The sequence below is a fragment of the Camponotus vicinus genome, unplaced genomic scaffold, assembly GCF_025532165.1.
Source record: "Camponotus vicinus isolate PSW18456_S1 unplaced genomic scaffold, iyCamVici1.0 SCAF_3, whole genome shotgun sequence".
Lineage (NCBI taxonomy): Eukaryota > Metazoa > Arthropoda > Insecta > Hymenoptera > Formicidae > Camponotus > Camponotus vicinus.
The window spans coordinates 25,663,875-25,681,935 of record NW_028141967.1 but is presented as its reverse complement, the minus strand read 5'-3'; the positions used below and the strand labels follow the sequence as shown (position 1 = coordinate 25,681,935).

The window sequence follows — 18,061 nt, the reverse complement described above, 5'->3', positions numbered from 1 at the left end:
ACATTTACAACAAATTAATATACCCAATGTTGCGCCATTGAAAAATATCGAAGGAAGGATTTTAGTGAAATTTGTTATATTTATTCGATATCACAATCTCGCTGCAGAAATTGTGCAATAATTTAAAGATTATTATGGGATTATATAAAATACAAATGATGAAAATAATATACTTTATTTACAGTTTTTTGTATCTTAAGAAACTACTGACTCTCAAACATTTTTTACGTTGATCTTCTTGCACTGTTATAATCACTTGTCTCGCAAGTAAAAGAAAAGAGATTCCACCGTGATGCTAATAAAGCTCCAATTGGCATATTAAAACAAAATTACCAAATATTTTTGCTTTAAATAATAAAAATATAAAATTATTACTTAATTCACGACTATCATTTTTAATAAATATTCGTATATCACACAATATGTCGCTTTATTCTATATAATTCATTTATTAAACGGAATATAAAATATGTGTTAAAATATATGTATGTATGTTAAAAAATACATGTATAATACATAAAATACATGTTAAAGAATACATATACGTACGCAAAAAGAAAGAGAGAGAGAGAGAAAGAGAGAAACATGTACACAATCAAATAAAGAAAAACAGCTAACAATATAAAAACTTTTATATAAAATGTAATTAGTGTAATAATAAGTACTATGTAGAATTTTATTAAGAATCGATGCGATGTAGCAAAAATCTTTTTAAAAAATATTAACGCATTAAAACAAAAATTACAATTTTCACATAGGTTTCACTTAAATGAATAAAATTTCATTTATAAATGTATACAAGATAAAGAATACATTTTTTCATATTTTTAAATAATTTCAATGTAGCTAGAAATCCGAGTTCTAAGACTTATTCTGTACAGATAAATGAATAAATAAATCAATCAATTTTACACACACACACACACACACACACACACACACGCACACACACACACACACACACACACACATATATATATATATATATATATATATATGTAGCATAATTTCATAACAAGTTGAGATAAATTCATAATGAGATGTGCTAATAATAAAGTCCAATTATACAAATACAGGAATAATTTATGACAAATATATATTAAGCACGTCTTAAATATGTGCGATTAATTTTCGTTTCTACCACTTATCAAACAAATCATAGTTAAAGATTTAAAATAGGTACAATTATCAATTAATACATTAAAAGTAACACTTCAAAAGTAAAGTATCAATCTTTCTCTAAGTTTTTCTCCGTTGTAGAATAAAACACCTTTCAAAATGTAATTAGAAAGGAGCGCGTAAAATCTGTTTGGCTAATTTATGTAGAAATAAGTGCATGCCTCCATCGATTCTTGTCATTTATGTTTCGGTTACAATGTTTATTTACCCGGAATGATTGATAAGTCATTGATCAAGTTTTGAAAATGTATATGTGTTTTGTAAAATGTGTGTCACTACGCGAACAATATGATAAATATTATCATGCCATTTCCGGTTATATGTTATAGTATTGCGCAAATGCAGTTGCCTGACATGCATGAAGTAGATGAGATATTTGCTAAGTGTCATGCTTGAATAACGAGATGTATATTACGATAAGCGTGCAAATATCAAAATAATCTTTAATTTAATAATGATTAGTTTCTCTCTCTCTCTCTCTCTCTCTCTCTCTCTCTCTCTCTCTCTCTCAAATTTGCGCTCACGAGATTATAATATATGAACTAAGTAGTGAATGATAAATAAGATTAAGATATATTTTATAAAACAGACAAATTGAGCATTAAAAACTAACATCAAACATTTATCAAAGCGCATCAATAATTAAATAACATCAGATTGAAAGAAAATTAGTTTATTATTATATATTCAAATTATGTAATCTGTCGTTGGAATATATACATATATGACCCGCTGAGAACATAACACCTTGATATAGTTTTGCTTTCTCAATTTACAATTTACTCTAATTAACATCAACTCAAGACAAAAATCAAATTATTAAACAAAAATATCATTATTATATGTACATATTAGACAATAACAAACATATATATAAGATAATAACAAACATTTAGTATAATTGTGAATTTTTTTCAGATTTGCACATAGTGAAGAAAAATATTATAATAATATGTATTAATACACTTAAAATGTTAAAGTATCTTTATTTAAAAATAGAAAAATATTCAAAAATTAATTTGATTTTGAATATTTTTTCACAGATTTACACAAATTTTTTACAAATTTACACAAAATAGATTTACTAAAAACAGCGACGCAACGAAATTTAACAAATTTAAGAAACATATATAAGAAACATAACTATATATATATATATATAATGATATATATATATATATATATATATATATATATATATCATTTCGTCGATCGAATTATTTTATATCTTTACATTTTACGATTATCTAGAGCAAAATAGTTTAATAAAGTCACAATATCCATTTTGTAATACAAAATAATACGAGCACATAATAATATGAGTTTAAAATTCTTTGATGTATGTATAAACTTTAAATTTAAGAACAATACTAAAAATATTAATAAAACCATTTTTAATAAAGATACAGATAAAGCTACACAAATTGAAAATAATTAATATACTTGCAGCTAATGAAAAATGTTGCATCGATGATACTATTTTTCCTACAAGACAGTTATCAAGAATAAAATTAATAAAATATTTGATAAATTGGCAGTTATATATTTATATGTTTTTTTGGCCATTATACTATTGCTTGACTGCCTAAACTAGCGTAATCAGGATTTCATTATAAACGTGTTATATGCTTACGGCTAATAAACAGCGTGAGACTGCAATGCAAAAACATGTTGACATCACCAACGAAGGCACGCGGTGTGCCACAGTATTGTAAAAAAAATCAGACACTGATATCTAGATTGGATGCCGATGCTTTGAATAATTTTTATTCTTAAAAGTTTCTTATTTTTTATAATTGTTTCTTACAATTTAAAATATATCTAAAGTTTGCATGAATAAGCACTGACATTAAGAAATATAAAGATGTGTTTTAAATTCTTTTTGTTAGGCTTAGAGTTATATCTTTTACTGTGTGACTGTCTGTTACTGAATGTGTGTGTGTGTGTAAAAATAATATAAATTTATTCACGACGAATTATTCGATGATAAATCGAAAAGATTTAGGATAAAAAACATATGTTCATTTAATATATATCCAGTTTATTTTTCCTACAGTCGATTCCTTTTCCTATGACAGTTCGTAACCAGCAAAGCAATCACATTTGTATTGTATAATATTCTTTCGTATGCACTTAGTCACACTAGCTCGCGTGCATATATTGTATATGCGATATGAATTTAATATACAACGTGAATTTATACAACATATGATGCGCGTTATAAGAAAAGTCTATCGATGGAGATGGATGCAATCATATAATGCATAATACAATTGTAATATAGTTCTAGACATTAATCCATTTTAAAAATCAAACAAGAAGAATCGTGAAATTACACATCTACGTCAAATATTATTTAAGTATATCTACATTAAGTATTATTTTATTATTTACTGCATTGGTCTTTAATATACTAACGATCACTAGTTAACACTCATTGCTACATTTCGCATTTCATAACAAAAGTAATTTCGACTAAAATTTTTCAAGTGTGTGTCTGATAATTGAAGCTGATGAAAATGAAGAAGGCTCCATTGCCGAGCCTGCATATATAATAATGTGCACTTGAGTGCACAACATGCCATGGAAAAGTGACGGATAGAAGAACCCCACCTAATCCGGATTGTAGGCACGGCCTTTCTCCTCGGTCTATAAAGCCACTAGAAATTCACATTTACTCAACATTCCCTCAACGCTCTGTCACTTATTTACTCTCACCATGTGGCTGCTTATTTTTACAGGTGAGTGCAATATATTAACGAAAGGAGTATAAAATTTTTTCGTAGGCTATTTTTCTATAAAAGTGCTTATGATTCATTGTTTCTACTGTTTTTTTTCATCTTTCCTGTGAACAATACTTTGCAAAGTGTATGACAAGTGTGCGACGATATTTTACGTGTGTTTCTTATTATAAAGCGTATATGTGAGCTTTGTGCGAAAAAAACGGATCTGCTATTGAATGGAAGCTTTTGCGAAAAGTTTGAAAAATATATTCGGATTCTTTTTTATGGTGTTTTTTTATACATGAAAAGTACAAGAAATTCGCAAACTTTGCTTTTACATTTTTTTATAAAAACTACAATATATATGTATGTTCCAAATGTATTTCTAGTTAAAATTGCTTACGTAGATAAACCTTTTGCAGAGATTTCATGTAGCGCTTATATCATAAAAGTTTTATACGTTTTGTACTCTTAAATATATTAAACACGTTTTATTAAGACATATAAATATATATATATATATATATAAACTGTTAGAATTTAAAATTAATAGTTAGGAATTTAGCTCAAATAAATAAATCAAAATTGGCACATAAGAGCTACAACGCGGTAGTTGGAGCGCAGGGGAAAAAACAACTCTTCCTTCTTATATATATATATATATATATATATATATATATATATATATAATTGTTGGTTTATTTCAAACTAAAAACTACAAAAATAACGGGCGATCGTTTTAGATCGTCTTTTGATGTTAGAATTTATTAACTGTGGCATAGTTATAGCAATGATTATCAATTTTAAAGTAAAAATAATATGTTTGTGTGTATATGTGTGTTTAAATTTTGGTACATTGATAATATAATCTTGAATTATAATACACGCGCGCGCGCACACACACACACACACATATATGTATGTATGTATGATATGTATATGTGTATGTGTATAAACATAGTTTCAGTATTTTAAAAATTATGTTAATAATTAATAATTATACATTTTACTTGATAGGACAGGAATTCTGTAAACGAAAAATTATGCATGATGAAAAAAAACTTTACAAAAATGGATATCGGAATTTCTTATTCGATAATAGTCAATCCGTTTTTAAAGTTTGTAAGTGATAGCTGATTCAATTCAACTATAATGAAAGTCAAAGATGTATATAAACTATGGTAAATGATTAGTGAATTACATTAACTTTCTAGGTCATTGGCCAATTGTACTTTCGATGCATTATGTAAAATTAGCATTACACTTTACATAGTGAAGTTTTCATTTATAGATTCCAAAAATCATCTACGTTTTCTCACATTTTAAGATTTGTAAAATTTATAGTTTATAAAATCAGTGGAATTATTCTACAGTTAATAAATTTTTTTACAACATTATTTATATACATATATATAATAAGTTTGCGTTAATACATTCTTCTTTATTAATATATCACCGAACTAACACAGAAGTAACTGAAATATTATCGAATTTTAATTAATCTTAATATAATTACTACGCTCAACTGTAACAATATATCTCGACAATGTTAAATTAATAGAAAGTTACTCTTTTGATATTGACGTTTACACAGAGATTGCATACAGCAACCTTTCAATTTCTACTCGATACGTTTTGTTCCGTAGTTTTATTCTCTTTTATGAGTTTTTTCATAATTCTTTCATGACATCGATACAAATCATCTTTCTCATAATGTAAGATTATCGGATTTTCTCACCTTTGAAAAGATGTATGTAATGATGATTGCACATGAAGCAGGAAGTTCTCTTCCTCTCTCTCTCTCTCTCTCTCTCTCTCTCTCTCTCTCTCTCTCTCTCTCTCTCTCTCTCTCTCTTGTGTGCGCTCACAATTTCTTTCTTTATATAGAATAAAAATTTCAATTCATATTTTATGATTTTTCGCGACAAGAAAACTTAAGAAACATATTTCCTTTCTATATATTTTTCATGTCGACGCGGTATTATGAGAATAGCAAGATACACATATGCGTATGTGTATCTCAAATTGATATCATTCAATATTCTTGAATTTGTAAATATAGTTTATATTTAAAATTAAAATGTATATATTTATTTAAAAAATTTTAATACTTATTTGTTTACATATATAGTATGTATTATTCACATCTATGTATATATATATCATAACACAGATAATAATCAAATGTAATGTAATCTATAACAGAGACAGATATATTTCAATAAATTAGTTTTATTAACTGTTTTCAATTTTTATACTTATATAATAGTAATCGTGTTTCCAGGGATGAGCATAGCTCCTATGAAAATTACATTTGTTGTTTTTCATATAAATTTATTTGCAAATGGAAATGCGTAGAAGCTCATGTAAGGAATCATCTCATCATTGCAATTGTTCTCATGTTATTTATAGAGATTATTTGTTTACTTTGAGCAAAATATTATTTATAATATATATCATAAATATGGCATGACAAGAACAAAAAATCTTATGCTTGTATCGCCATCGATTGAGAAATCCGCATCAAATGTATTGCAAACGAATGGTATCACCTTTCTAACCAATCCACAATTCGGTTACTATGGTTACAGCAACCAGCTTGCAAACTGAAAGTAGTAGAAAGGAAGGTACTTTCATACGCAAGTATAATTATAAGTATGATTATAAATGTAAATTTTATTAAGTATGAATATATATTTAAAATTCTTTTTCATATTGTTGTTTTATGTCAAGGTAATGTACGTAAAAAAATTAAATATTGAAGCTATGGATGTAACTCTCATATACTAGTTATATATTTACACACACACACACATATTATCCGAGCGAGCCAGGTATGTGTGAGTACGGTAACCCGTAATTGAGACGGAAGTCTCCGCGTAGCTAGAACGAAAGCTAGAACGAAAAGTGAAAACTGTTAGTAATAATATACGACAATATATGTTGATGCAACGCTCTACGTGTACCGTTTTTAGAATATTTCAGTCAAGGCTATTTTACAATATTTTTATTTTTCAAATATACTTTTCTTTTTGTTCCTCCAATCTTATAAAATATTTAGATAAGCAACATAGTTTATTTACCTATTAAAATATGAAACTTTTATGAAGTATAAAGATCTCTTTTACATTTTACTTTGAATCATTAAAGACTATTATTGGTATGTTTCAACATTTCGAATTATACAAAATATTGAGCATAAATAAAGAATATAGAAAATAAATGAATAAAGAATATAGAAAACGGAGAGAGAGATTTGATAAGTATATAATATATCTCTTATCTCGTACGTTAAATTTTATTAAATATTCTTCTATATAATAAAAATTTTTCTAAAATCAATTTTTAATTAACTTTTTTCCCTAGTCATCTATTTACAAGATTCAATTTAAAAAGAATGCTATTTTAAAATATTAAATTTAATAGAATATTTATCTAGACATTTCTTTGCCATAATAAAATCAAAATATTATACGGTCTTGAGAAATATCTTTATGTCAATTCAATTGTACATACAAGAAAGAATATCCGAAAGTGAAAGGTCGAATTTCGCATTGTTCCAATTGCACCTAACTAATTTCATTTCTCATCCGACATAGCTCGAACAGATTGACTTTAATGCCATGGTTTTGAGAGACGGCACGTGTTCATACAATGTTGATCAAACGTTTATTTAATGATAATTATATTGTATCAATTAAATGAAAAGGAGAAAAAAATTAACGATTCTAAATTTCTTTAAAAAAGTATTAAATTTGCATGTATATTGATGTAATTTTAAGCGTCAATATTTCTATAGATATATTTGTATTGCTTTCTTGCCTTCTTACAAGACTACATATCATTATTTTTAATTATATATATATATATATATATATATATATAATATATATATATATATATATATATATATATAAGCCAATAAATATAAGCCAATAAATAATCTCCGTACATCTGTTTTTAAAATCGAAGAATAGTTAATATAATACGTTATGACAAAATACATAATTTAATTTAACACTAAGATACATGTTTTTATGCAAACTTTAAGATGCATAAATACGTAATCGTAAAAGATTTACAACTTTTATATTATATACATTGTTAATGAATCATTATTCTTAGATATAATTATTATTTAAATATAATGAGGTATCATATAAATTATGAGTGAAGAAAGATGAAAATGAAAAGCGGGAGGAAGCAAGCAGGAAATGGAGAGGGAAAGAAAAAGAGAGAGAGAAGTAAAGAAAAAAGGCATAGAAAGTTCTGACTTTGTACATTGCTGTACTCTTCTCATGTGCACAATGAGAACATTAGACCGCACTTCCGATGTTACGCAAATATAATGGTTTGAAGCGCAAAGGAGGTCAGATAATTAATATTTTTATGTGGGAGCACTACCGAGAGAGAAAGAGTTCGTTAATTAGAAAATATCTTTTTTCTCTCGATACGTTGTCATATATCAATCTTACAATTGTCCAATATGACAAGATCCAATTAGAGCAATGTCCAAACCATAGTTTATTAATTATAAAGCTGAAAAAATATTTTTGTAATAAATTCAACATAGTCTTGTTAAGATGTAAAAATAATGCTGATATAAAGATCTGTTTAAGATATGCATATAAACTATTAGTATAAAATATTTATATTTCGTTGATTTTTGGTATTGAACATTTTTATATTTCAATTCTCGCTAAAAAAATCATTTTTGCTCATTTAAAGCGTCTTGCTCTTTATTTTTTTAAAATTATGTAATTTGATAATTATTATCACAAGTTTTTAAAAATTGTGTACTTTTTGATAATTATTAAAACAGAAACATATTAACCCAACGCATTAATTTTGTATATAATAAATATATATCTAACATAATTTTGATAGTACTATAATATATAAAAATGCTGAAGTAATATTAGAGTAATATAGTATCGAATAATATTAGAGTAATATTAGTATCGAATAATATTAGATGAAAGATTAAAATATGCTTTATACAAATATACATATTGTACATATACAAAATAGATTTTCCAATTTTGGAATTCTGGTTACAGAATATAACAGAAAAAAATAGTATATGTACAGCAGAAAATAGGATATTTTCGTATTAAATAAATTGCTATCTGCAATGGTTATAATTAACATTTTCACAGCACAGATGCAAAATCCGCGAAGCGTTAATTAGGTAAGATTTGTTAATCGTGCCGGCGCGCGCTCGCGGAATGACGGATATTACTTAACCGCACCTTCCACCTAAGGACGCGTACGTAGTATTACTCAACGCAGGAAAAATTACTCACATCCGCGGAATCTCACAGACTAACAAAGGAAGGAAAGCTGACCAGACTGCGTGCGCGCTTTCCTCTGTTAAGTAATTTCAAAAGGATCTGCACGATCGCGTCCAAACGTAGTAGTTACGGAAATAAGAACAATACTACGAGATGCGTGCTTTTTCTCTCTAATTATATTACATTTTTATAATAAAATCTTTGAAACATTTTATATAATATATATTCGTTTTTATAATAAAAATTTTGAACATATATATATGTGTGTGTGTGTGTGTGTGTGTGTGTGTGTGTGTGTGTGTGTGTGTGTGTGTGTGTTGATTGAAATTGTTTATTTTTTTATTTTTTTACGTTACAGAAACGTCTTTAATTATACATATATCAAATGTTTTGGAAAATTAATTAAAATTTGCTTTAATGGATTAGCCTTTAATGGATACTTTCCATTTAGCGAGCTTTTCATTTATCTTTGTTATTCACTGATATTGAAAAAGGACAGAATGACACTTGTGTCGACTTGTATCGCTAAATGGAAAGTACCCAATCAACATTAAAAATATCAAAATAATTTTTTAAAAACTTTTTAAAAAAGATCAAAACAGATCAAGAGAAAAAAAGTCACATTGATAATTTTATAATTATGCAATTTATTAAATTAATTAGAAAAGAGATTATTTAAACTAGCCAGAAAACATTTATTAATAATTAATCATCCTTTGTAAATTTTAAGCATTTGTAAGTGAACACTTATTTTTCATTTTTACATTAATGGTTTACAATTTCAATTTAAAATCGTCTTTATAAAAAGATATTAGGCCATTTGTCTTTAATACAGCTTCAATTCTCCTTAGAATAGAATCATTCAATTTTTAAATAGTCTCCAGTGCAATATTGTCCCATTCTTCTATTAAATAATGTCATTTTTCAAGATGGTGACGCACACAGCACGTACACACAGTTAGAAAAGTTTAGTCTTGGTTTGAACAGCATCAAAATGAACTTCAACATCTTTTCTGACACAATTATCCGATTTAAACATCATCGAACCACTATAGATAGTTTTGGAAAAGAGAGTGAAAAACGGATTTCCTTCTCCTCCTCTCTAAAACAATTGGCAGATATTTTGATAAAAGAATGAGATAATATTCCACTGGAGACTATTCAAAAATTGTAGAATTCTATTCCAAGGAGAATTGAGCTGTATTAAAGGCAAATGGTGCCCCTTATTAATAAACAAATATAAATAGTGTATTTTTCAGGTGTTCACATTATTTTACCTACTCCCTGTACATATATATATATATATACACACACACACACAAAATAGCGATGTATGTGTATCGAGCTTAAAATCTGACAAATCTATTAATGTAATTTAAATGTAAATAATTCCTCATAATATGTTTTGTCATAGACAATATAGGAATGTGAACAATATAAAAATATTTACTGTCATATCAATGAAGAAAACGCTTAAAAATTAAATGTTATATATAATGTGCTAAATATAATGTATTTCACAATTTATGAACAAACTATTTATAAACTTAACATATTGATCTTTATTTCTTTCAACGACGACGAGACGCTTGAAAACATTGAAAGCAAAATCCGTGGGAAGAGTTTGTCGAGTGCACGTTCGACTGTAACTTTCTCTGCATTGCTTTCTCAGCTCTATTCTGAACACTCGCGGTCAAGCAGAACGATATAAAAGCCACTTCCACGTTCAATTATCTGACGATCACATTCGAATTTCAAGACAATATTTGAATAGAATTTGACATCTTATACAATACACACTAAGAGAATTCTTAAATGAACGCATTCTATGCCATGCAAAAGAGATGTAAAATAAAGAATATATTTTTATATATTTTTTTTATTTTATATATATATATATATATTTTACGAGAGATACATTTGTTAATGAGGAAGGAAAATTGATTTGGATAAAGCAACTCTTTCAATTAAATGAATAATATTTTAATGCAAAAAAGAGGCGCTTTTACACCCCGTCTCTATTTCTCTGCTTGCCTCTCTTACCCCATTTTTCACTCTTTTTATCTATTATAATGTTTAAGGTCTCTTGACAGTCTCTGTTGGAGAAGAAACCATTGCCAATGTCGCCAAAAAGACGGTATCATCATCGGCCAACATCGATGACATTGTCCTGTTGGAAATCGACATCAAAGATCCTGTTAAGAGATCACCAGTTTCCGATAGCTCCATTTATGAACCTTCAGCCAGCCAATTTATTATTCGGCACGGTGATGATTCTAGAGAGGTATGAAATAATGATACTATATCCGTTAAATTTTAACGGTTGCGGTTAATCTCATCGTTAAATGTTCAACATTAAATATTTCATGGAACATTCAGTATCATTGTTGTCGGTCAACCATGACTATTGATCGCCTATTATCCATTAACGTGTTGACTAACTAGCCATGAACAAACCATTTTTCTATGGTACTTGTTAGGAATGGCAATACACAGAGTAGAACGCCTAGGTCCGCCTCCAAGATCTAGGCGTTCTGACGCAATGTGATAGTAGTCATGACTCGACTTACTTTCGTTACTTGTACGAGGATTTTCATTTCACCAGTACTTTAAGAATAGCCAGAGATTGTATATTCCATGCTACAAGATTCATAAAACGTTGACTACCTCTGTATTCCCTAAACTCTTTGTGATCTTTCCTCAAAAAAAAATTAAGCTTATGTAAATTTGAAATATTACACTACACTATCCGATTAATGTTACAAACATTTTGTGCTGCATTTTAAAAATAAAAATAAATAAAGAATTGAGATATTTTAAAAATCTAATATACAAAATTAAAGTTTACCAAAAGCAGTCGAAATAATATTGAAATATTGAATAATATTTTAAATTATAATTGAAATAATATTGAAAATTTGTATAACAAAAGAAAAAAATATTTCCTACTTTCATATTTCTCCTAGTTGTGTTACGTAACGTATTACATTTTTGAAAATTGTTTTGTATACTGCAACGAAATTAAAGAAAAACATACTTTATAGCACGCAATATTATTCTTCTATAAAAATACTACTGTAAAATAATTTATACATATGTGTGTATATATATATATATATATATATATATATATATATATATATGTATGAATATATACATTCATAATTGAGCTAATCAAAAAACGAGTAAAAAATTTTGTAAAAAACTGAAGACATTTCATTGATACCTGTAAATGTTCTTATATTACATGTATTCAATGTTGCCCCGATATACTGATGTTTTCTCCGAGTGGTCTCTCTTTAAAACAAATATATTTGCAGATTTTTATAGATTATGTTGTGTCGTATTACGATTTAAAAAGAGAGAGAAGAAAGAAGAGACATATACCTTTAAATACTTCCTACGCGCGATCACGCTCATGATCGCTTGGCAATGCCGTATACTCGAATGCAATCGCTCGCTTGCATAACTCAGCAAGTTTACACGCCTTCTAATCGCTCTGACCTGACAGTACTAGTACAACCACACCCACTTATAACCGAGTGCAGATTTCCAATTTTATCAAGCAGCGAACGCGATTAATATCTTATCCGTGGCCTTGCGTTACAGTGCAATGAGTCAAGAAGTTACGATTTACTTTCATGACCATAACTTTTTTATCGATTATTGGCTCATCTGTTGCGCCAACGTGCACTCAAATATACTTTCATGGAGCGATAATTTTCGATGATTCGCTTGCCGTCTGCTTGTAAAATCAAGTTTAATACTCAGATTCAACCAAACGACAATAACTATCTCTGCTGTTTCTTATAAGTTTACGTCGCTTTTGATTTACTTTTAACTCTTATCTTTAGTTAAATTTACAATATTTAAGAAAGTCCATTTGAGATAATGACTATATTACGGAATAGCTATTTTATCCATCTGTTATATATCCTGCTTAATTTTTGAATTTCTTCAGCTATATATAACTTATAACTTGTCTATTTAAAATTTGCTAAATATTACTTTATTGTGTGTCTGCTTTTATATCATTAATTAGTACATTATCTTACGTAAATGTTTCATCAAAATAATAAACTTTGTAAATTTCAGCTGTCGCCCGAATATTTAGCTGTTTTGCGACAATTTACCGGAAGTGAACCGCAGCCGTACACAAGCTCGAATAATGTGGCTCAACGCAGGCCGCTTCCAGCTTATGCCAAACAGCAACAGGCATTGCAACAGGCATATTATAATTACCGCAAACCTGCCGTAGTTCCTCCCAGACCAAGAGCTCAGTTGCATCCTCAAGCATTAACTCAAGGCGAAGGCGTATCGCAACCTCAGACACACATCGACGCGCAGCATCGTGCTGTAGCATTGCAGCAGGCGCGCGGCCCGTCCGGAGCATCTACGTACCAAGTACAGTCTTACACTCCACCAAAATTAGGCACTTTCGAGCAGGAATTGCTGCAATTGGTATCTGCTAATCAGGCTCAAGAGTTTAATCTAATTTCTGCACAACCTAAAGGAGACTATTCACAACAAGGATATACTAAATCGACGGTAGCACCGGCATCTCAGTTACCCGAACAATATCATATTGAGACTAGTCCACCCCCACGTTATCCACCGCAGCAACGAATTGCAGCAACATATCAATCGATCGAACAACCAATCCAGCTTCAGTATCAAACATCGCAGACGGCAGATTACGCGACAAAGAACATTCAAGACCGACCTTTCAGACCGTCTCCGCAATACGATTATGTAGATGACGGTGCTCAGCTGAAACCCCATCAAGCGCATGTTCAGACCGAAGCCGAGGCGGAGGCTAGAGCTCAGGCCCACGCCGAGGCGCAAGCTTTAGCTTTTCAAAAGATCGCCCAGGCGTCATATCGGAAACATCACGAAGCCGCTCTGGAGCAGATCAGGATTGATCACGAGAGATACAGACAGCAAAGCGCCTTAGAACAGATTCAACAAGGAGATCACGTCAGCGAGGCCGGACAAGCTCATATCGAGGGTCGGCTGGAACCAAAGGATCCAGAAGCCGCTTATAAAGCTAAGTTGAAGGCACAAGCGGCTGCTGAAGCCGCCGAAGCCAGAAGGCTCCAAACAGATGCTGAATACAAGGCTCATTCTGATGCCATACGCCAAGTCGAAGCTCAGCAACAGGCTCATGTGAGAGCTCAGGAGAAAGCCCATCATGATGCTTTAAATTTTGAGAGAAATCAATTGCGTGCCCAAGCTCAAGCGCAGGCGCTAGCACAGGCTCAAGCCGAAGCTTTGTATAAAGTTTATCAACAGTCGCGTGCTAAAGCTAACAATGAGATTCTAGCGGTTGCCAGAGCCCAGGCCGAGGCTAAGAAAGTAGACCCCGAAGGCACGCCAGTCGTTCAATATCTTCTACCTAGTACTCCTAAACTTCCATCCCCCAATAATTATTTTACCAATGACGACGTAAACAAGTATCAGGTTTCTGGCTCCACTTATGCTCCTAGGTCGGTGACTAAACCAGAGTCTACTACTACGTCTACCAATGGCGACTCTAGCGTTGAAGAACAAGTTTATGTCCAACCTGTTATCAATCAACCTCGACAAGTACACAAACTGAAAGTTGCACCAACTCAATCTTCTGTCTACATTTCTCAATCGGGTCTCTTGAAAAAGTCACCCGTTAAATCTCTTACCATCGAGGAGATTATCGATCAAGATCAACTAAACAATCCTCAAGTTGTACGTATACCTTCGTCTAAAGATCAACAGCCTCTAAATCAAGAAGAGTTGTCTGCCCTTATTAATGCCGGTTATAGCGTTACTCCGATACCTCAGACAGTTAAGTCGACGCAACAAAGCTACGTGCCGGAAAATACCCCTTCTGCCGTATATTATTTGAAGAAACAACGGCCAATAGCTAGGTCCGAATATGTTGCGTATGAGGAGGTTGTACAACGACCTCGAAGACCAACTAGGAAGAATACATCTGATCTCAAACAGGAAAATATCAATACTAGCGAAAAGGTTACTTACTTGGTGCCTTTGGAATCCAGTTTTGGTACAAGGCAACCATTACTCACGAGTAACGAGTAATAATCGCGTAAACTTTCTTTCATTGTTAGACAATAATGGCAAAACATTAAAAATTATTTTCGCTGCTTTTTGCGAAATTTATTTGTTTGTGTCATGTACTATAATCTTTGTCTTTTTGTCCCGAATTAAAAAAAAAATTATGAGTATATACATGAGAGTCAAAAAAATAATTTTTATAAGAAAAATTGTCTAAAATTTTTTCTCTTTAATTTTTATTATTTGCGTGTTTGAACTGTTGTAAGTTTACGACTAATAATTTATTTTCTAATGTATTTTTTAATGTTTTACGGTTCAGTCTATAAAAAGAAGAAAACGTTCCATGTATTTTGTACATACAATTTTCTTCTTGAACGCTAACGATGTTTCCTGGATAGATTTATAAATTATGTTATGAATAAATTATATATAAATTGACTATTAATATTTTGTGTTAATTAATATTTTGTAAAGATTGAAAAGTGGAAAGCAGATTTATGCTAATTTTGAAAAATAAAATAAAATATTTTTAAAATTGCATTACAACAGATTCTAAAATAATCGGTGTGATACACATACGCACACGCACGCACGCGCATACACACATAACGCAAAATGCAAATAAATTACAAATTTATTTTGTTGCGAATATATATATATATAACGAAAAATAGCATATAATCGAAGGATTTTATGATAAATGTTACGCAACATTATTACAGATTTATTTGTGCGCCGAGATTGAATCGAATATTTTTATTAATTTATACTTTTTTGTAAATAGAATTTTAGCTAATAAAAATTGTTTAAAAATTTTACTTCGTAGTATGCGCGATATTCACCATATATTTGGTTTTTATGTGTTTCTTCAAATATTTATTAATACGAAAGTAATTAAACTACTATACTACTTGCTACGAGAGATATATCTTTTTATTAAAATTATTACAATATATCTTTTGATTAAAAATTCTTATCTAAATGAAAATTATGAGATTAAAGTCTAATTTAATAAGTTTTTATTATATTTTTATGATATAATTTAGATAATATTGCACGATAAGGTTTACAATCTTATTTGTCACTCATGTTATCACAAATATATGTATTATATCAATTTATTCATCATTATCATTATCATTACTACAATCATTAAAATCTAATTGCAAAATGAAAAGAGAATACCAATAATTTCAAAAAGATATATTAAAATACTATTTTATTAATGCATTATATTATATATACATACATACATATAAATAAATAAATAAGTAAATATACACTAGTCAAAAAAAATAGGAAACACTTTTTGAACTCTAAAAAAATTGGGCAATTTTCAAACCGCTGAAACTCGTCGAAAAATCATCGTAGACAAAAAGTAAAACAAGATTTTAAAGCTTAAAGTTTCATCTTTAACGCGCAGTTGGTGGTTTTAAAAAATTTTTTTATCTTCCTTATTCTGCACTTGACTATAAACTAAAGTCAAAGTCATATAGCTCGGTCAAAAAAACTCGTAGGAAAATTTTAAAAAAAGTGTTTTGTAAACAAAATGTAGTTTATAGAATTCGAGTTTAATTTTTCGAGAAAAATTTTTTTATCAAACTGCAGAGTGTCAAATATACATAATTTTAAGGAACAAAACAATGTTCTTTTTTAGAGCACAGAACAAGGAAGATAAAAAAATTTTTTTTAAATAACGATAGCGCGTTAAAGTTGAAATTTCAAGATTCAAAATGCTTTTCTTACTTTTTGCCTACGATGATTTTTCGCTGAGTATTGACATCATATCTAAAAAGTACTGGTTTATTTTCAAAATCGTATTACTCGGTCAAAAAAAAACGTAAGAAAATTTTCCAGAAAGCGTTTTGTAGGCAAAATATTGTAGTTTATGGAATTTGAGTTGAATTTCTCGAGAAAATTTTTTTATCAAATTGCAGCGTGTAAAATATACATAATTTTAAAGAACTAAACAATGTATTCTATTTTCAAGTGCAGAATAAGGAAGATAAAAAAATTTTTTAAACCACCAACTGCGCATTGCAAGTTGAAACTTCAAGCTTCAGAAAGCTTTTTTTATTTTTTGTCTACGATGATTTTTCAACGAGTTTCAGCGGTTTGAAAATAGCCCAATTCTTTTAGGGTTCAAAAAGTGTTCCCTATTTTTTTTTTACTAGTGTATATGTATATATATATATATATATATATATATATATATATGTATATATATATATATATATATATATATATATATATATATGTACACACACACACACACACACACACACACACACACACACACACACACACACACATGTATGTATGTGTATATATGTGTGTGTGTGTGTGTGTGTGTGTGTATATATGTACATATATATATATATATATATATATATATATATATGTATATATATATATATATATATATATGTATGTATGTATGTATGTATATATATATATATATATATATATATATTTAAATTATAGATATTGCAAATTATGTATTTTTTCAAAGTAATTAAGTGTTCTTGTAATGCTCTTGTTTCTTTCCTTTCAGGCTTTTCAAGAGCAGATAGTATTCACGAAAAAAAATGGAGGTGAAAGGTAAACATAAATTTAGCAAGGAAGAGAAATTATCTTGATAAAAATAAATTTACATTTTATAATAACTAAATTATTAGGTATTCTCTCAGCGTAAGCTATATATATTTCATTATATTTTTTAATAAAAAAGTAATATTTATATTTTTGTCGCAAGTAATATATGTAATTTAGAATGTAATGCTTTTTATGTCGTGATCAATAAAGAATATTTTT

General features: G+C 29.0%; 1 protein-coding gene across 1 annotated transcript; it reads left to right on the top strand.

Moving 5' to 3' along the window:
- Positions 1-3,883: 3,883 nt before the first annotated feature.
- On the top strand, positions 3,884-16,185 carry LOC145968501 (uncharacterized). The gene is made up of 3 exons (XM_083094008.1): positions 3,884-3,920; positions 11,278-11,480; positions 13,292-16,185. Exons 1-3 carry the CDS (start codon positions 3,899-3,901, stop codon positions 15,269-15,271), a joined length of 2,205 nt encoding a protein of 734 aa, XP_082950134.1. The 5' UTR covers positions 3,884-3,898; the 3' UTR covers positions 15,272-16,185.
- The last annotated feature ends 1,876 nt before the right edge of the window (positions 16,186-18,061 follow it).